The following is a 15486-nucleotide window of genomic DNA, read 5'->3' as shown; positions in this document are numbered from 1 at the left end:
CACATAAGAACCAACATCTTACTAAAGAAAAAAAATCTGACCCAAACACTGAAATACTTATACATAAACAATTTATATGCATATAGAAACCTGATCTCCTGTGCAAGAGTCGGTCAGGTATGCAAATCCTGTTGCAAGTAGTTGAGCCATGTGAGACTGAACTCGGCCGCGTGACCCAACGCACGCAGGTGGAACGTGCTACCCACTAATGTTATAGTGAGCCCAGAGCACCTAGTAAACAAACATTGCCATTTGAAAAGCAATATTGATGGAATGGAAGGATAGATGAATGGGTCATTGAGAATGTAATAAAGGAAAACCTAGACCCCAAAGACAACCAGATAGTTGCTTTGATGATTGTTCCCCCAAAAGAATAATAGAGTTAAGGGGCAAGTACCTACGGTAAGCACACCACAATGTGTAATCCAACCTGAAGCGACTGTTGCTTTGAAAGTGAGGCATAGTAGCGTGTGGCCAGGTTGTGTGTTCAACTCACATGTGCTTGGGTGAAAGCCATGAATCGTATGATTATAGGAAGTCAGCTGTGGGCCTTATGAGACATAGACTGGATCATGATAGGATGAGATGCTGGAACTGAATGAAAGAATGACTTAATGCTACCACGAGTCCTTCGTGAGAAACATCGCTTATGCTTTCATTTCTTGTGGTAAATTTTGTCAGTACTTACTGAAATTCAAAGCACTGCCCCCTTTGGTTGAAGCAGGAATGTGAGGACACATGTGAGCACAAATTTCTGGATGAAGTGTCCACAGAGGGGCGCCAAAAGCAAGTTGCGGAGCGAGTTGTTTTTTCAGCTGCACAGGCTATAATACAGAAAAAGAGAAATGTATATTTTATTAACTCTACCTCCATACCCCAACCCTAAACCTAACCGACAGTGGAGTAAAAATGTTATGTTAGAAGAAAAATGGAATCTGATTTGCAATTGTCACAGATTATGCGAATACAGCAACTTCCTGGTTTCAACGTGGGATGGGAACATTGTGTTCACCACGCTGCTGACAGAATGCTCTTCTAGTTGCGCCATTTAGAAGGTTAACACTCTTGAACTGATGCAAACATGTCTGATGGGGAATGATGCTTGTTATTAACTCTGCAGAATAGGGCCGATGTCTGGTTACTGGAAGATTCAGAAGTTACTTGCTGACTTCCCATGTGATCAGGTTGTTAAAACAACAAAAAATTAGTCAAAATTATTGTTTGTGGGAATCGATAGTGTGCCTAAGATGTTGTCGAAAGATTGTAACTGTATATAACCCAAAATATATCGGAAATTGAAGTCAGTGAACCTGTCGCATTTCACAAAAACAACTGCCATATTGTCTTCTCATCTTTATACCATCAACATGCCACCCGAACCTAATTGCCCTTTAGCTTTCGTTTATCGCTCTCTTCTCCTAAGCAGAGGTAAAACTTAATATCTGGTGACGTTCACAAACACTGACTGTCTGCACACCGCAAACAACGATATACTGAGGTCGCCAGTCCCCAGGTCAAATTGTATTTCAGACAAATTGCATTTGGCATGAATGTTTGAGTTATGAATGTGATTCAAAAGAGCCTTATTGGATTTTCTCTATTAGGGATGACCTGGGCAGCCATTAGAACATCTTGAACTACATTATGGGTGACAGAAGAGATAAGAGCATGGATGGTGCTCCTCAGCCTGGCCAGGTGTCCCAGATTGCTCCCTAATCAGATGCTGGAAGTGGAGTGGCTTCTGTCCACAGTGACGTTAACATGTAATTTGAGTCTTTTCATAGTGTGTAGAGGAGAGAAAAAGTGTTGATCTGGATTGGGCTTGTTGAGAGAAAGAGAGTGGGGCTGCCTTGTGACTCTGCATTTCTATGAGACAGAGAGAGAGTTTGAACTACCTCTATTTTCTGAATATTTTCTATTGTCTGAAGCACTGTTCAGATGGAATTAGTTTTCTAAACTGCGTTTAAGTTACAATTGTTAACATAATATATCCGTCTATTGTCTGAATGTGGGTGTTACAGAAGGACATGTGCTCTAATGACCTTCAAGCATAGACATCATAAGAGGATGAGATGGCCCACTTATACATAATGGCAGAAATCATAAGCTAAATATAGCGGCAATAGTGCCGCCTTACATTTGAAAGAGCCAATCACCTTTTTGATAGAGACATTGTGTTTTGAAAATGTGAGAAAATGTATGTACATTATTTAAAAACAGTGTTTTTTTGCTTGATTTGAGCTAAAGAAGCTAAATTTTTGCTACCATTGCAAATTTGATAAATGTTATTTGAATGTAATCTTGACTAACCGTTTTGGAGATTTATTTTTTTCCACATTTGAGTATATAGGAGCTTTACTTGTATCAACAGAATGGTGCTCCAATTATGTCTGTGGCGTTACCTGACTTGCCTTAAAAGAACTTAGGTTCAGGTCAACATTATATACTGTATATAATTAAGGGAAGGCTCATACCATATGCTGCTAATACAGTGGCTATTCTGATCTGACTTTCCTTATTGATTTATGTCTCTATTCAAATCGGATGGGATGCTAGCATAACTAAAACGTTTTACACAAAAAGTTGGCAAAAAGGTCTAAATATGTATGTATTATCTCCTTGCACATTTAATTATTTATATATTTATTATGCCCAAATATATAGATTTATTAAATTTTTTATAAATGTATTTGTTTATTTATTATTTTTGCAGGTTTCATCCCCAATAGTGCACAACATGGAGCACAACGATAAATTTAACTTTACAGTTGTAACACAGTTAAAGGATGGGCAAGGAGGAGGCGAGAACCGGCTTGTCAACATAAATCATAATTTAATGCAAACTTTAACCAAAAGTACAAACATAAACACACACATGACGGACATGCCCGTAATTCTCTCTCTCTCGAACCATCGTCACCGGCCGCCTTTATCCCTCGTGCGCCTCATCAGGCCGATTGGGGACCGGGCGCGCAATATTCCGACCCGGCCCCACCCCCCTCAGCTCCACAACAGTGTTTGACGAAGGTCATAATTAATTGTGGGGAGAAAAAAAGGCAATCCCACGCATTTGTATCCAGATGTGACTAACACGATATGTAATCCTGACATGTAAAAATAACTTTCAGCATTAAATTGCATGCAGGATATGAATTCTACATATCTATAACTAAATATTTACTAGTTTGATATGATAATGATATTGAATGATAATTCTTGATATTAGCAATTGAAATATCACATCCACATTTCAAAAATGGAATTGAAACTATTAAAAACATTATTTTCATTTTAGTTTCTTGGACCTTATTGTTTTTGAATGGTGTAAAATTGAAGGTTTTGCCTATACTGTAATACGGTTTAAAATAAACAACTGTTACTGTACTAAAGAGAAATTCAGTTCAAAATGAGTCCTGTATAGCAATACGTATCAGGGCCTCTGCATCATGCTGTGTATTGTAGTGATGTTGTTGGTGCTACACAGCCCTTGTCAACACTCCTTTATAAAATTGCTAAATAATTTAGAAGTTATGAAAAAAAAACAACACTTTTGACAGGTTTATTTTAAAAATCACAAAGACTTTTTCTCTTTGTAACATACAGTATTTTCTCATATACCTGTGTTCATAGACATTTTCCTTATAAGCACTTGAATAAACTTTTACTAAGAATTCACATCATTTATCAATGGAGCGGAGAAAATAAACATTCCCATACATCAAAACACAGTTCTGAAGATTGTATATTTCTCAGGGAGTACATGCGTATACATTCAGAAGCACTCTTCATACAGACGTGATATAATGTAGATGCATAGGCCACTGGCTCCTAAGAGAACAGCCTTTATGCAACTTCCTTTCTCGCTGTGCGTAGACACTCACAAGATTTGCTACGTCAATTTGGTCTTCCTGCAGTGCAGAGCATGCACATGCTGGGAATTAACTGCATGACCCAAAAGCAATGCTTTCCCACGACTGATCTGGACTGAGTCCAGAGCCAAAGAGCCAGAGAGACAGAGTGTCAAAACTCAGATCAGCAAGCCCTCATTGTCTGCGTCCCTCTGTTTGTCCTGATGCTTATGTTAGATGTCCCTCGATGAGTCTGACTGTCTGTCTGTCTGTCTCAGTTTATGTTACAGCTACCCAAGACCCTTCTTCTTCAATAACAGTTGTTTTAGAGATAATTGAGAGAACATTTTGACTGATTATTTAATCATAATGTAATTAGAGCCACAATGCAGCATTTAGAAATTTTTAGGTCCACTTTACAAGCTAGAGCAGAGGATTAAACAATAGAAAGAGAGTACATTTTTGTCAAATGCTATAGAAAATGCCATTGTATACATAGTTATGAACATGGGTAGCACAAAGGGTGGGCTACAATGTGGGCTTAACCCCCGAATTTTTTTTCTATATTCTTATAGATACAGTATATGGTTATGTCAAAAGTATCAAGCTGATAATATATATAAATATATTTTAATATTAAGTAATATACTGTATATTCAAATTAGTAAGATGAGCGAGACTTTTTAGTAATATTTTAAGAGTATATTAAGTAAATAAAGTAAATAAACTATATAAATAACACCTCACAGATGAAACATTTAAACTTTTATTATAACGTGTATTATCTTATATTCTGAATTTGAATGAAAAGATGGCCCCATACATATCCACAGAGTTTTGGGCTTCGAATATCCACAGACCCTAGTACTGCCCCTGGTTATGTATTTGTATTAGAGCTGTCATAATTAACACATTAACGCATGCGATTAATTAAAGTTTAACGCGTACATTTTTCTCAATCGAGATTAACGCATTTACCGTTACTGCATAAACACTTGTGTGGAGGGCGGAACCTTTGAAATTTGTCCGTCCAGAGTCATTACACTGATGTATACACCACAGCGCCAGAGCCCTTCTATCAAAAGGAGACTACAAGCTTGAGCATACGCGGCGGTCCCATAGACATTCTATGGCCAATACTGTTGTAACCATGGTGCTAAAAAATATCGCACTAGTTGACAGTAACTCTCTTTCCTATGATAGGGCAGCGGAGGTTGTTATCTCAGTAAATAAAAGAATCTCTGACAGCGGGTCCCTGTCAGTGATAAAATGATGGAGAACAGAGCTCTAAACTCTAATTGATATATAAAACCAGCCCAGATGGGAAAATCAAGTGTGTTTCAGCCTATGTAAGACTCATTTTAAATACCACAGAAGCATGTCAAATCTTAACTATCAACAATATGCAGAATGAGATGTTTTTGTTTGTAAGCACTTTTCATGGTGAGTTCCAAGTGGTGCTTGACACTGGTGTTGCTGCCCTGATGTAAATCATGAACGCAGCTTCATGATTGCTGTAACAAAGCGGAAAGCCACAGTCTACCGGTTGAGTAATATTGTGGAGGATGAGAGTTCAAGGGATTTAATACCTACTGCAATGAAAATGCAACCTATGGGGAGACTAGTTTTTTAAATTGGTCAAACTCCACTTTTGACTGGGGAAACTTTTCATGTTACTTGAATTGGTGATATTTTTGTGCATTGTCTTTATATTTTGTTTGAAAAATGTTAATAAAGCATTATATTGCTACATATTGTTTTGTTTTCTTTCCTAAGATGGAAATAAATGAATTTTGACAAGAAAATAATTATATATAGTGTAAATTTTCAGCACTTTTAAAATCTGCGATTAATCTCGATTAACTACCAAAAATATGCGATTAATCATGATTGAACATTTTAATCGACTGATTCCACAAATTTGTATACATGGATATGAAGTGCTCCTGGAATAACGGAGTGATTTTTATTATTATATTGATTATTATTTAATTTTATAATGTTTTTAATGTATAATGTTCACACACACAAATAAACACACGTGCACACACACCCAGAATAGTTCAGTGAACTATACTATTTCAAGGTCAGTAATCAAATTAAAGCAAATTTCCTTTGAACTAAAGGTCAAATTTGTTTACTTTCATTGAAACATGATGCACATTAAAACGTTCTGAAATAATTCTGGATAACATGATAATCAGGTTTTCCACATATGCTGTCATTAAAACAATCGTTGGACATAACAAATACAATTGATGTAAGAAATTCTCAAATTCATGTACATTTTTCACTTCAAATTTTCACTCAAATAATATTTATTTTTTTGTTTTGGAAAAATGCAAGATTGAAAATCACTTGTGATCATAGATTTTGCACCCTACTTTGTCTTCTCAGAATGTCTTTTAATTTAATCTGTTCTCTTCCCCATCTAGTGTGCACTAAAGGCCAGGCTGTAAGCAGTCAGTACCGGATGTTGGCCAAGCATGGGGGCTATGTGTGGATGGAGACCCAGGGCACCGTCATCTACAATAGTCGCAACTCCCAGCCACAGTGCATTGTGTGCGTGAACTACGTGCTGAGGTAAGGCAGAAATGAATGGTGGTAAAGCCTCTCATTAGTTTGAACCTCTGTCTGCACTATTCCCTTCTCAACAAGGCTTGTAATCCAATTAAGGGCAAAAAATGCAATTTAAAACAATCGTTCACCCAAAAATTTAAAGCCTTTTAACATTTGAAAATTGTTCACTATGAACTGTCCTTTGATGCCCTTGTTTCTTCTAAATGTATCCTTTGTGTTCCATGGAAATAACAGTATATGATGTAGAAAAATGTGGTCGAGTAAATAATGACAAAATGATCATTTTTGAGTGAACTATTCCTTTATAAATTAAAATGCATTTGAGCCAGGCGTAGTGGATAATTCATGTGGGCGTGATAAATATGACCACTTTCCTGTCTCTTTACACTGTTCTGCATACTGTATACATACACAAAAGGCCATACGTAAAATCTTGCTCTCTTTTCATAGTGACGTTGAAGAGAAATCCATGGTCTTCTCTTTGGACCAGACTGAGTGTCTGTTCAAGCCTAACCACTTAAGCAGTTTCTTCTGTCCAAGCAAAGGCCTGGGCAGTGAAAAATGTATCAAACTCAAAGAGGAACCTGAAGACCTCACCCAGCTGGCACCTACACCTGGTGACACCATTATCTCGCTTGACTTTGGTAAGGGCTTCCTGCTTTTTGTATTGGTCAACCGAGACAGATTTTTCAATATCCAATTCCGATACCAAGAGATCAAGATGGATGATTGCTGAAATATATATAATAATATTTAAAGATGGCAGTGGTTAGCATTGTCACCTCAAAGCAAGAAGATCCTGGGTTTGAGTCCCAAATAAACTGTGCCTTTCCGTGGGGAGTTTGCATGTTCTCCCTGTGTGGGATTCCTCCAGGTGCTCCGGTTTCCCCCACAAGTCCAAAAACATGCAGGTTAAGTAAACTGGAGACTCTAAATTTCACTGTAGGTGTGAGTGAGAAACACATCTTGCTTGCTTCTATACATGTCTTGATACCAATGGTTATTGGCCAATGTCTATAATCTGAAAATGGTTAGAAATCAGCCTATTTATTCATCCTGGCCGATGGATCAGATTTTTGCTACTTTTAAAGTGATACATCTAGGTTCCTTCAATACAAGTCTAGATACCAAGAGTTATGAGCCAATGTCGATAATCTCAAAATGGCTAGATAATAGCCAATTAATTATCCTGTCAGATATATAGGTTGATTGCTTCTTTTTTGTGCCACATTTAGCTTCCTTCAACACATGCCTTGATGTTGAGGGTTATGAGCCAATGTCGATAATCACAAAATGGCAAGATATCGACCAGTTAATCATCCTGGCTGATATATTGGTTTATCGTTACTTTTTGTAACACAACTAGCTTCCTTTAATACAAGTCATGACCTTTTGTAAGTTGGGCTTTACTCTCCTTATCTTCAGGTCAGCCCCAGCACCGGATGTACAGCAAAGTTTCCTCAATTGCTCCTCCTGTCTCTCACACAATTCATGATGTCCGCAAGCAAAGCTATGCTGCAGACATGCCCAAGATGGCCAGCACTTTCTCTGTACCTCAAGCTCCACCTCACAGTAGTGCTACTCCCAGCATAAGCAGTTGCTCTTCGGTAAACCGCCTTACAAAATCTTCTCTTTACTGTATATTTTGATGTCTGATCTGATCATGGTGTTTCACCTCTGTTGGATAGCCTAGCAGGCCAGAAGATTACTACAACAGAGTGGATAGTGACCTGAAGGTGGAGATCACCGAGAAGCTATTTTCCTTGGACACACAAGAGACATCTTCTTTCAACCAAGAGGTTAAAAGATATTTAACCTGTAATATTTTGTTGATCTAGATTTATTTTTAATATCATTCATACTATGACTGACTCCTGCAAATCATAAAGCAGCAGATATCACATTATTAAGTTGTCATATCATTTTTACTATTTAATGCTGTCCCCTAAAGTTCCACATAAAATGTTTTTAAAGCGCTAAAATGTGCAGCACTAATTGTTAAGGTTGGAATGAAACAATTGCAGACATTGTTAAAAGCTGTCTTAAGACATATTTGCAAAGTGGCAGGTACTACAAAGGAGAACAGCACAGTTTAGGAAACCACTTTTTACTTTTGTTACTTCCTCTGTTATTAGGAATAGTTGTATGAATCCTGCTTCATTCTTATTACCTCAATGTGACTGGATGGACTATGTTTCGAATTACTGTATTCACCTGTTTCATGTGACGTCACTGCATCACCAGGCCGCCATGTTTGTGACAAAAATTCCATATTTTTTAATTGTGCTGCGTGCGCTGTGGGATGCGGAAAAAGTTTAATTTTTCTTTAAAAAAAAAGTTTTATCTTTTAAGTGAGATGGCTTCATTTCGTCAAAGTCAATCAGCGATGAAGGGGGAGAGCACGAATAAAAACACTTGTGGGTCTTTGTTCATTTATTCAGACATGTCTGTTATCTATACACTCTTCAATTATGTTTATAACAACATTGATTTGGATACAATTAAACTGGAAATGTGTATTCTATTCATAACACCCAGATTTATAAAGGTATGTGATAATTGTAACACATTGTAATGAATAAAAAAGCACTATAATGTGAATATATGGTATATATTTATTGTGTATGTACTAATGTTAGCCAATAAACAACACATCATAAGATCTTGAAGCACAGACTTTATTCAGACCACCAAACTACAATATAAACATATTATTCTTATTCACTAATTTGCCTCAGTTGCTTTCTGTGCATTCTTCATGAGTTACATGCAGCTCTTACATTCATACAGATGAGATTATCTCAGACGTTTTCTAATATTTTGATCAAATCAGATCATAAAACAACACAAAGACATTTGTATATTCTGAATGAAAGATGTTTATGGTGATGTACCGGTTGGCATGTGCACTCGCTGGTCATACTCAGACTCGTCTGAGTACAGAGTTGAATTGTGGATAAAATATATTTAGTCCTCAAAAGTCAAATTTGGCAATATTTGTGCTGACTTCAGAACTGAATACACCTTTCCTGGGACTTAGCATGGATCAAAAGCATTTTTTTGAGGTTTCACCACCACAGTTTCCTCCTTTTGATGGTCACAAAAATTGTGACTGCCAGGAAAAAGTGGCATCACTGAAACAGGTCAATAGGCATACTTAACCCCTAAATGTTGTTAAATGTTGGCAGCCATTTGTTAATGTTTCAGGTTAAAAATTAGAATGTTTAGAAAAATTACATTTTTGCAGCTTAATTTCAATAAATGGTCTTTTTGGATTGGGGAGGATGTTTGTTGTGAATGTTTTTTATGGTTTAAGTAACTGTTATCTTAAAAGATCAAGAATAATTTCAATTGATTATATTAGCTTTTATATATAATGTCACATTTATAATTTAAATTAGGATTTCTTTATTAAAAGTACTCAGAATCAGGTGTTGAATGTGGAATCTGGTCTTGCTAACCTCTGACCTCTCCAATACCTTTCAGACTGATATAAGTGATCTGGACTTGGAGACCCTGGCTCCCTACATCCCCATGGATGGTGAGGACTTCCAGCTCAATCCCATCTGCCAAGAGGAGTCTTCATCTGAGGCCACTGGAGGTCTGAGAACAAGCCAGCACAGCTTTAGCAACATAGCCAGCCTCTTCCAACCCTTGGGCTCTCCTTCAACAGCTCATTTCCAGCCCAACATTAGTTCAGGAGGGGAAAAGCAGACCATTAATGGAGGGTCTGTAGAGTCATGGCCTAACGTACCCTACAGTAATGGGCCTGTGCAGATGCCTCCTTACCATGACCCAGCCAGCACCCCACTTTCTTTAATGGGAGGGTGTCAGAATTTGCAATGGCCACCTGACCCTCCATTACACAGCAAGGCTGGAATGATGGATCCTTTAGCTGCAAAACATTCTTGCCAAACCATGCCTGCAAATCAAATACCACATTATCTGCCAAGGTATTTCTGCATTGTATGCTGTGTTTGTTAGCGTGTTTCTCTTGTGACAACACTTCATAGCCAAAAGTATGTGGACACACGCCTCTAATTAAAGGGTTTGTCTTTTCAGTAATTCTAGTTGTCATATCTTAAAGACAAATCAAATCAAAAATGAAAATTCTGTTCTGATTATTTACCATCATGTTATTTAAAAGCCTTAGGACTTTATCTCTCTTCATAGAACACAAAAGGAGATATTAAGCATAATAACAGCCTCAGTCAAAGTGAATGGTGAATGACTGAAACTAACATCTCCTTATATGTTGCTTATTGTTTTGAATTGACATATTAATGTGGTGATCAAGTGTCCACATGCTTTTGGTCATGTGGCATAATTGTCACAGTTGTCTCAGAGGAGGAGGACCCTGTTGCAGAGATGAGGCATAAATTAACTTTATTAGGCAAAAGACAAAATATATACAAAAACACTCTCAATGGAGAAAAGGTGAACTGAATACAGAACTAGTAAAATACTAAAACCGACCAAAAATTATGTAGCAAAACCGACAGACTCAGGAAACAGACTGACACACTAACAAATACACAAAACAATTCAGCACAGGATTCAAGACCAAGGGAGCTGATAGAGGGAGGGGTATCTAGGAGAGCAGGTGCTGTGGATGATCAGCTGATTGGAGTAATTATCATTGCCAAGGCAACCGAAGCTGGCAAAACTCAGTGTGACACCTGCAAGACACAAGAGTGTGTGAGAGACAAGGCAAACACAGAAAAATCATTCAGATGAGACAAACAGATAATAAAGGGAGGCACAGTCAGGCCAGACTGTGAAAGTAATATTTGATCTTTGTATTTGCTCTGGATAACACAATTTTTTTTACAGACTCATGGACAACTTTGCGCAGAGCTACAGAGAGATGAGTCCGGCTCCGCTTGCTCTCGCTAACAGTTTCAAGCGCTCATTTACACAGATGGCCATGGTTTGTTCATATTTAACTTGAAAAATACATTATGGATGGACCAGTGATTTCTACATTGTGTTGCATCTCTTAAAGTAAATGTATTCTATCTGTTTTAGGGTGAGACACCCTTCACTAAGTCCCAACAGACTATGTGGAAGAGACTTAGGCATGAGAGCTGTGCCGACATGGACAGGAAATCTCTGAGCACTAACTCTTTATCAGGTAGCATGACCCTTTTATTACACATATGGCCACTGATAGACCACAAATATTATGGGGGAAAAATAATGTAAGGTTTCGGAAGAGAACATCTAGCATCTAACATGCTAAACACCAGTCATAATATGCGCTGGTTACACTCTGTTATTGTATGTTATGGTGACACTGATACTACTTCAAAGATCGGTGTATAAAAGTGTTAATGTGCAGAATACAGACAAATTAATGACAAGAGGGGTACAGTTGAAGTCAGAAGTTTACATGTGCCTTAGCCAAACACATTTAAACTCAGTTTTTCACAATTCCTGACATGTAATCGTAGAAAACATTCCCTGTTTTAGTTCAGTGTAACAAAGGATAAATGTTGGGAAAGGAGGAGGCGAGAATCGGCTTAACAATATATATAATATTTAATGGTTAACTCAAACAAAAAGACAAACACAAACACATACAGGGCAGCTGCCTGTAGTTCCCTCTCTCTCAAACTGTTGTCTCTGGTCACCTTTATCCATCTCGGGCTTGATCAGCCTGATTAGGGGTCGGATGTGCAGCATCACGGCCCAGCCCCGCCCTCCGCCCTACCACATTCCTCTCTCGTTCACCCAGAACACACTAGCAACCGCAATAGCAACGCCCTAGCAACATCCCAGGACATCCTAGCTGACGATGCATGACGTACATCCCACCCTTCCTGCCCCGTCTGCCAGCTGGTCATCCCGCCTTTCTGGATCTGGGAGGGAACAAGGGGAGGGAAACACCACAACAATACTAATATTTTAAAAAGAGGGAAAGGCAAATACGGAATAACAAAAAAAATTACTTGCCGGTTCTCTGATACGCTGTAGCTTGGTCCTCGGCCACTCCTCCACCCTCTAGTGGACGATAGCTGTGCCTCCCCGGGTGGATCGGAGGCAGTCCTCCGGCCCCTGGCAGACAGAACACCCTGCCGCGGTTGGCCAGAAGTCCCGCCCGCACATGGTCGGCAGTCCTCTCTTGACCTCGGCATATTTTAGCGGCTAGTAGGTGTCTCCTCCACCCCTGGCAGTGGCCCTGACCGCTCCAGGTGGTCGGCTAAGAGCCCCTCAAATTTACTATTGGAATGAGGTCAGGGCTTTGTGATGGTCACTCCAATATCTTAACTTTTTCCTTGAGCTATTTTGCCTCAACTTTGGAGGTATGCTTGGGGTCATTGTCTATTTGGAAGAGCCATTTGCATTTGTGAGTTTTAATGACTTCAACCTGTGTATGTAAACTTCTGACTTCAGGCGATATCTTACTTTGTGCAGATGTGTGAATGGCTTTCACTGCAGATGGCACATGAGTGAAGCAGCATTCATATCAAAAGAGTGAATGGGCACTTAAGAGTATTTGAATAGATTTGAACCCTTTTGTAGACTAATTAAACAAAAAAAATGGCATGACATGGTTTTGAAAAATGTCTTTACACAAACGATCATACAGCTTAAGGTGCATTTTTACCAGCTCGCTAATAACTGCACGCCGATATGTTGACTGACTGAAAATCATAAACAGAATTAGATGTCGGCCTCAAAGTAGGTGGAGCTCTAGGTCACCCTTTCATTCTTCGATTTTGTGTGAAGTATGTCAGGCCCTTTAGCAGTTGTTTTGCAGACAACGTCACTAAATTAATGATCAAATTTGTTTTTACTCAGACAAAGGCATGGCCCATAACGGAGGCATGGACCACCAGAACAGGAAGATCCAGTATCCAGGCAATCAGGCGGGCCAAGCTACAAAACGCTACAGACAACAGTGTTGTAACTACAGAGAGTTCAACATGCTGCCCTCCTCTAAAATGGATGGTGAGCTTATATTGTTGATTGATACATAAACTTTTCTGCACATGTACTTTACATTGGGGTCCAAACGTCTGAGACCACTTTGAAAATCTATGATTTAAAATATCATATATCAAAATATTATATATTTCTGGTCAGTCATAAACTTATTTTTGACATTAACCATATTAAAACCTTTGTACAGAAGGTCTGATTTCCTTGCTTTTATTGAAGCACACAAGATGCTCTTTGTTGTGTTGATAATATAATTTGTAATGAAAATAATTGAATTAAATGCAGAGTAGAAGCATTTTAAGTGTGACCTCAGACTTTTGGACTGGAAGATGCTGAAGGATGTTGAATACAGAATACTGATTCTTAGAACTACTTGTGTTTGTAGGAATTGCGAGTCGTCTCATCGGGCCCTCCTTTGAGACCTACTCTCTGCCTGAACTGACACGTTATGACTGCGAGGTCAACATCCCCTTGCAAGGAAATCTGCATTTGCTGCAGGGCAGTGACCTCCTAAAGGCATTAGACCAATCCACTTAATCCAGTGTATTCACTATTATCCCACAGAAATGTAGTCCTTCTTAACCCAACCCAAGGTGTCATCTGACCATCACCAATGTGACAATAAACATCCCAGCCTAAAAAATTATTTAGATATTAAAACCACATTTAAAAAAACTGTTCAGGACAGTATGAATGTCATTGCATTAGATAATTGCAAACATTTTCCACAGTTTTTCTTGTAAAGAAATTTGACTTTTCTCATGCATGTTTGCAATATCTTTTAACCAACTGGTCTCAAGGTGATTTTCAGTTGCCTTCAAGTTCTCACAAGTGTCTTAGCAGAGTAACCACATGGACAAAAAGCGTCCAGATACTGTTTGTTTTCGTTTTTAACAGGATATCTATTGTTGTATAATTTAAAACCTTTTTGTTAAATGTGTAGCTTGAAAAGTGTTTCTTTCTTTAAAATAAATGCCCCTTTTTTCTATTTTGTTTTCTAATGCAAAGACATTCATGCACTCTTTAGTCTGGATTAAGTGGAGAAATACTTTTTGTGGCCACTATACATGCAGACACAATCTCTCACAGTCACACCTAACTGAAACACGTAGCTTTGATTCTATTATTCTTGTCTACATCTTTATAATTTATGTACATGTCCTTTTTTCAGTTACATACAGAATTTTTGGAGGAGTCTAACTGTTGCATTGTTGTTTTTGGCTGGCGGTCTATTTCTCTGCTTGTCAGATTATTTTGGTTTAGCTATTTGCAGTATATCTGCTCTTGTTTTTCGGTCTATCTATTAATGCCAGACAAAAAAAGAAATGAAAAATGATCTACTGTAAGCTAGGCTATTTGTTTTTAAATGTTCTCTTTTCTATCATATGTTCTAACTTTCCTACCTCTGACACAATAAGCCGCTTTCCACACTGACCACTTCTTTCATGTTATTCATGGCTTCTGTGCCTTATTTTTGTTCATTTAGTGGCATTGCTGTGGTTCTGTCACTCTGTTTATTGCCTTAGTGTGGAGACCACTCTAAATACATATATTTTTGTCAATTTAGCTGTAAAAATACATATTTAAAGGAAGATGCTCTGAGATTTCTACTATAGATTTCTACTTTGATGATAAATGTATGTGTTGTAGCGCTTTATTGTCTTGGTACTTTGTCTTGTCTACTCAGTAGATGTGAATCAGAGTCCGTATAGTCGTATTGTCCCATGTCCTTTTTTGGTGGCATTTTTTCTGAAAATGCAAATAATGTTTATTGGCAGGCCAGTCAAGTTTGATTTAAAAATTTAAATTGGGAAGATAGATAGATAGATAGATATATATATATATATATATATATATATATATATATATATATATATATATATATATATATATATATATATATATATATATATATATATATATATTGTTTTTATTTATTTTTTAAAGAAAATCTGGTTTTGTTGTTATGTAGCTGATTGGATCCTTAAAAATGTATTTTAATTCTAGAAATGTCCTGCAATTGTTTAAAGATGGTGCTTAAAGCAGTTTGACCCACATGCGTTTTTTACTGTCCTAATCAGATGCAATTCAAAAAATTTCCAGCAACAAGCAA

At 37.7% G+C, this 15486-nt stretch overlaps 1 protein-coding gene across 1 annotated transcript in view; it reads left to right on the top strand.

Moving 5' to 3' along the window:
• Positions 1 to 15182, top strand: part of LOC127660680 (endothelial PAS domain-containing protein 1-like) — a 74550-nt gene extending 59368 nt beyond the window's left edge. Inside the window, exons 8-16 of the mRNA XM_052151046.1 lie at positions 6284 to 6431; positions 6879 to 7072; positions 7854 to 8035; positions 8117 to 8227; positions 9915 to 10381; positions 11262 to 11358; positions 11457 to 11562; positions 13233 to 13382; positions 13759 to 15182. Of these exons, the coding sequence (XP_052007006.1) occupies positions 6284 to 6431; positions 6879 to 7072; positions 7854 to 8035; positions 8117 to 8227; positions 9915 to 10381; positions 11262 to 11358; positions 11457 to 11562; positions 13233 to 13382; positions 13759 to 13910 (1607 nt within the window). The 3' untranslated portion in view covers positions 13911 to 15182. The remainder of the gene's footprint in view (positions 1 to 6283; positions 6432 to 6878; positions 7073 to 7853; positions 8036 to 8116; positions 8228 to 9914; positions 10382 to 11261; positions 11359 to 11456; positions 11563 to 13232; positions 13383 to 13758) is intronic.
• The last annotated feature ends 304 nt before the right edge of the window (positions 15183 to 15486 follow it).

The sequence above is a fragment of the Xyrauchen texanus genome, chromosome 20 (genome assembly GCF_025860055.1).
Source record: "Xyrauchen texanus isolate HMW12.3.18 chromosome 20, RBS_HiC_50CHRs, whole genome shotgun sequence".
In the NCBI taxonomy this organism is placed as follows: domain Eukaryota; kingdom Metazoa; phylum Chordata; class Actinopteri; order Cypriniformes; family Catostomidae; genus Xyrauchen; species Xyrauchen texanus.
Note: the sequence above shows the minus strand (reverse complement) of the source record. Positions and strands in the feature narration are given on the sequence as shown.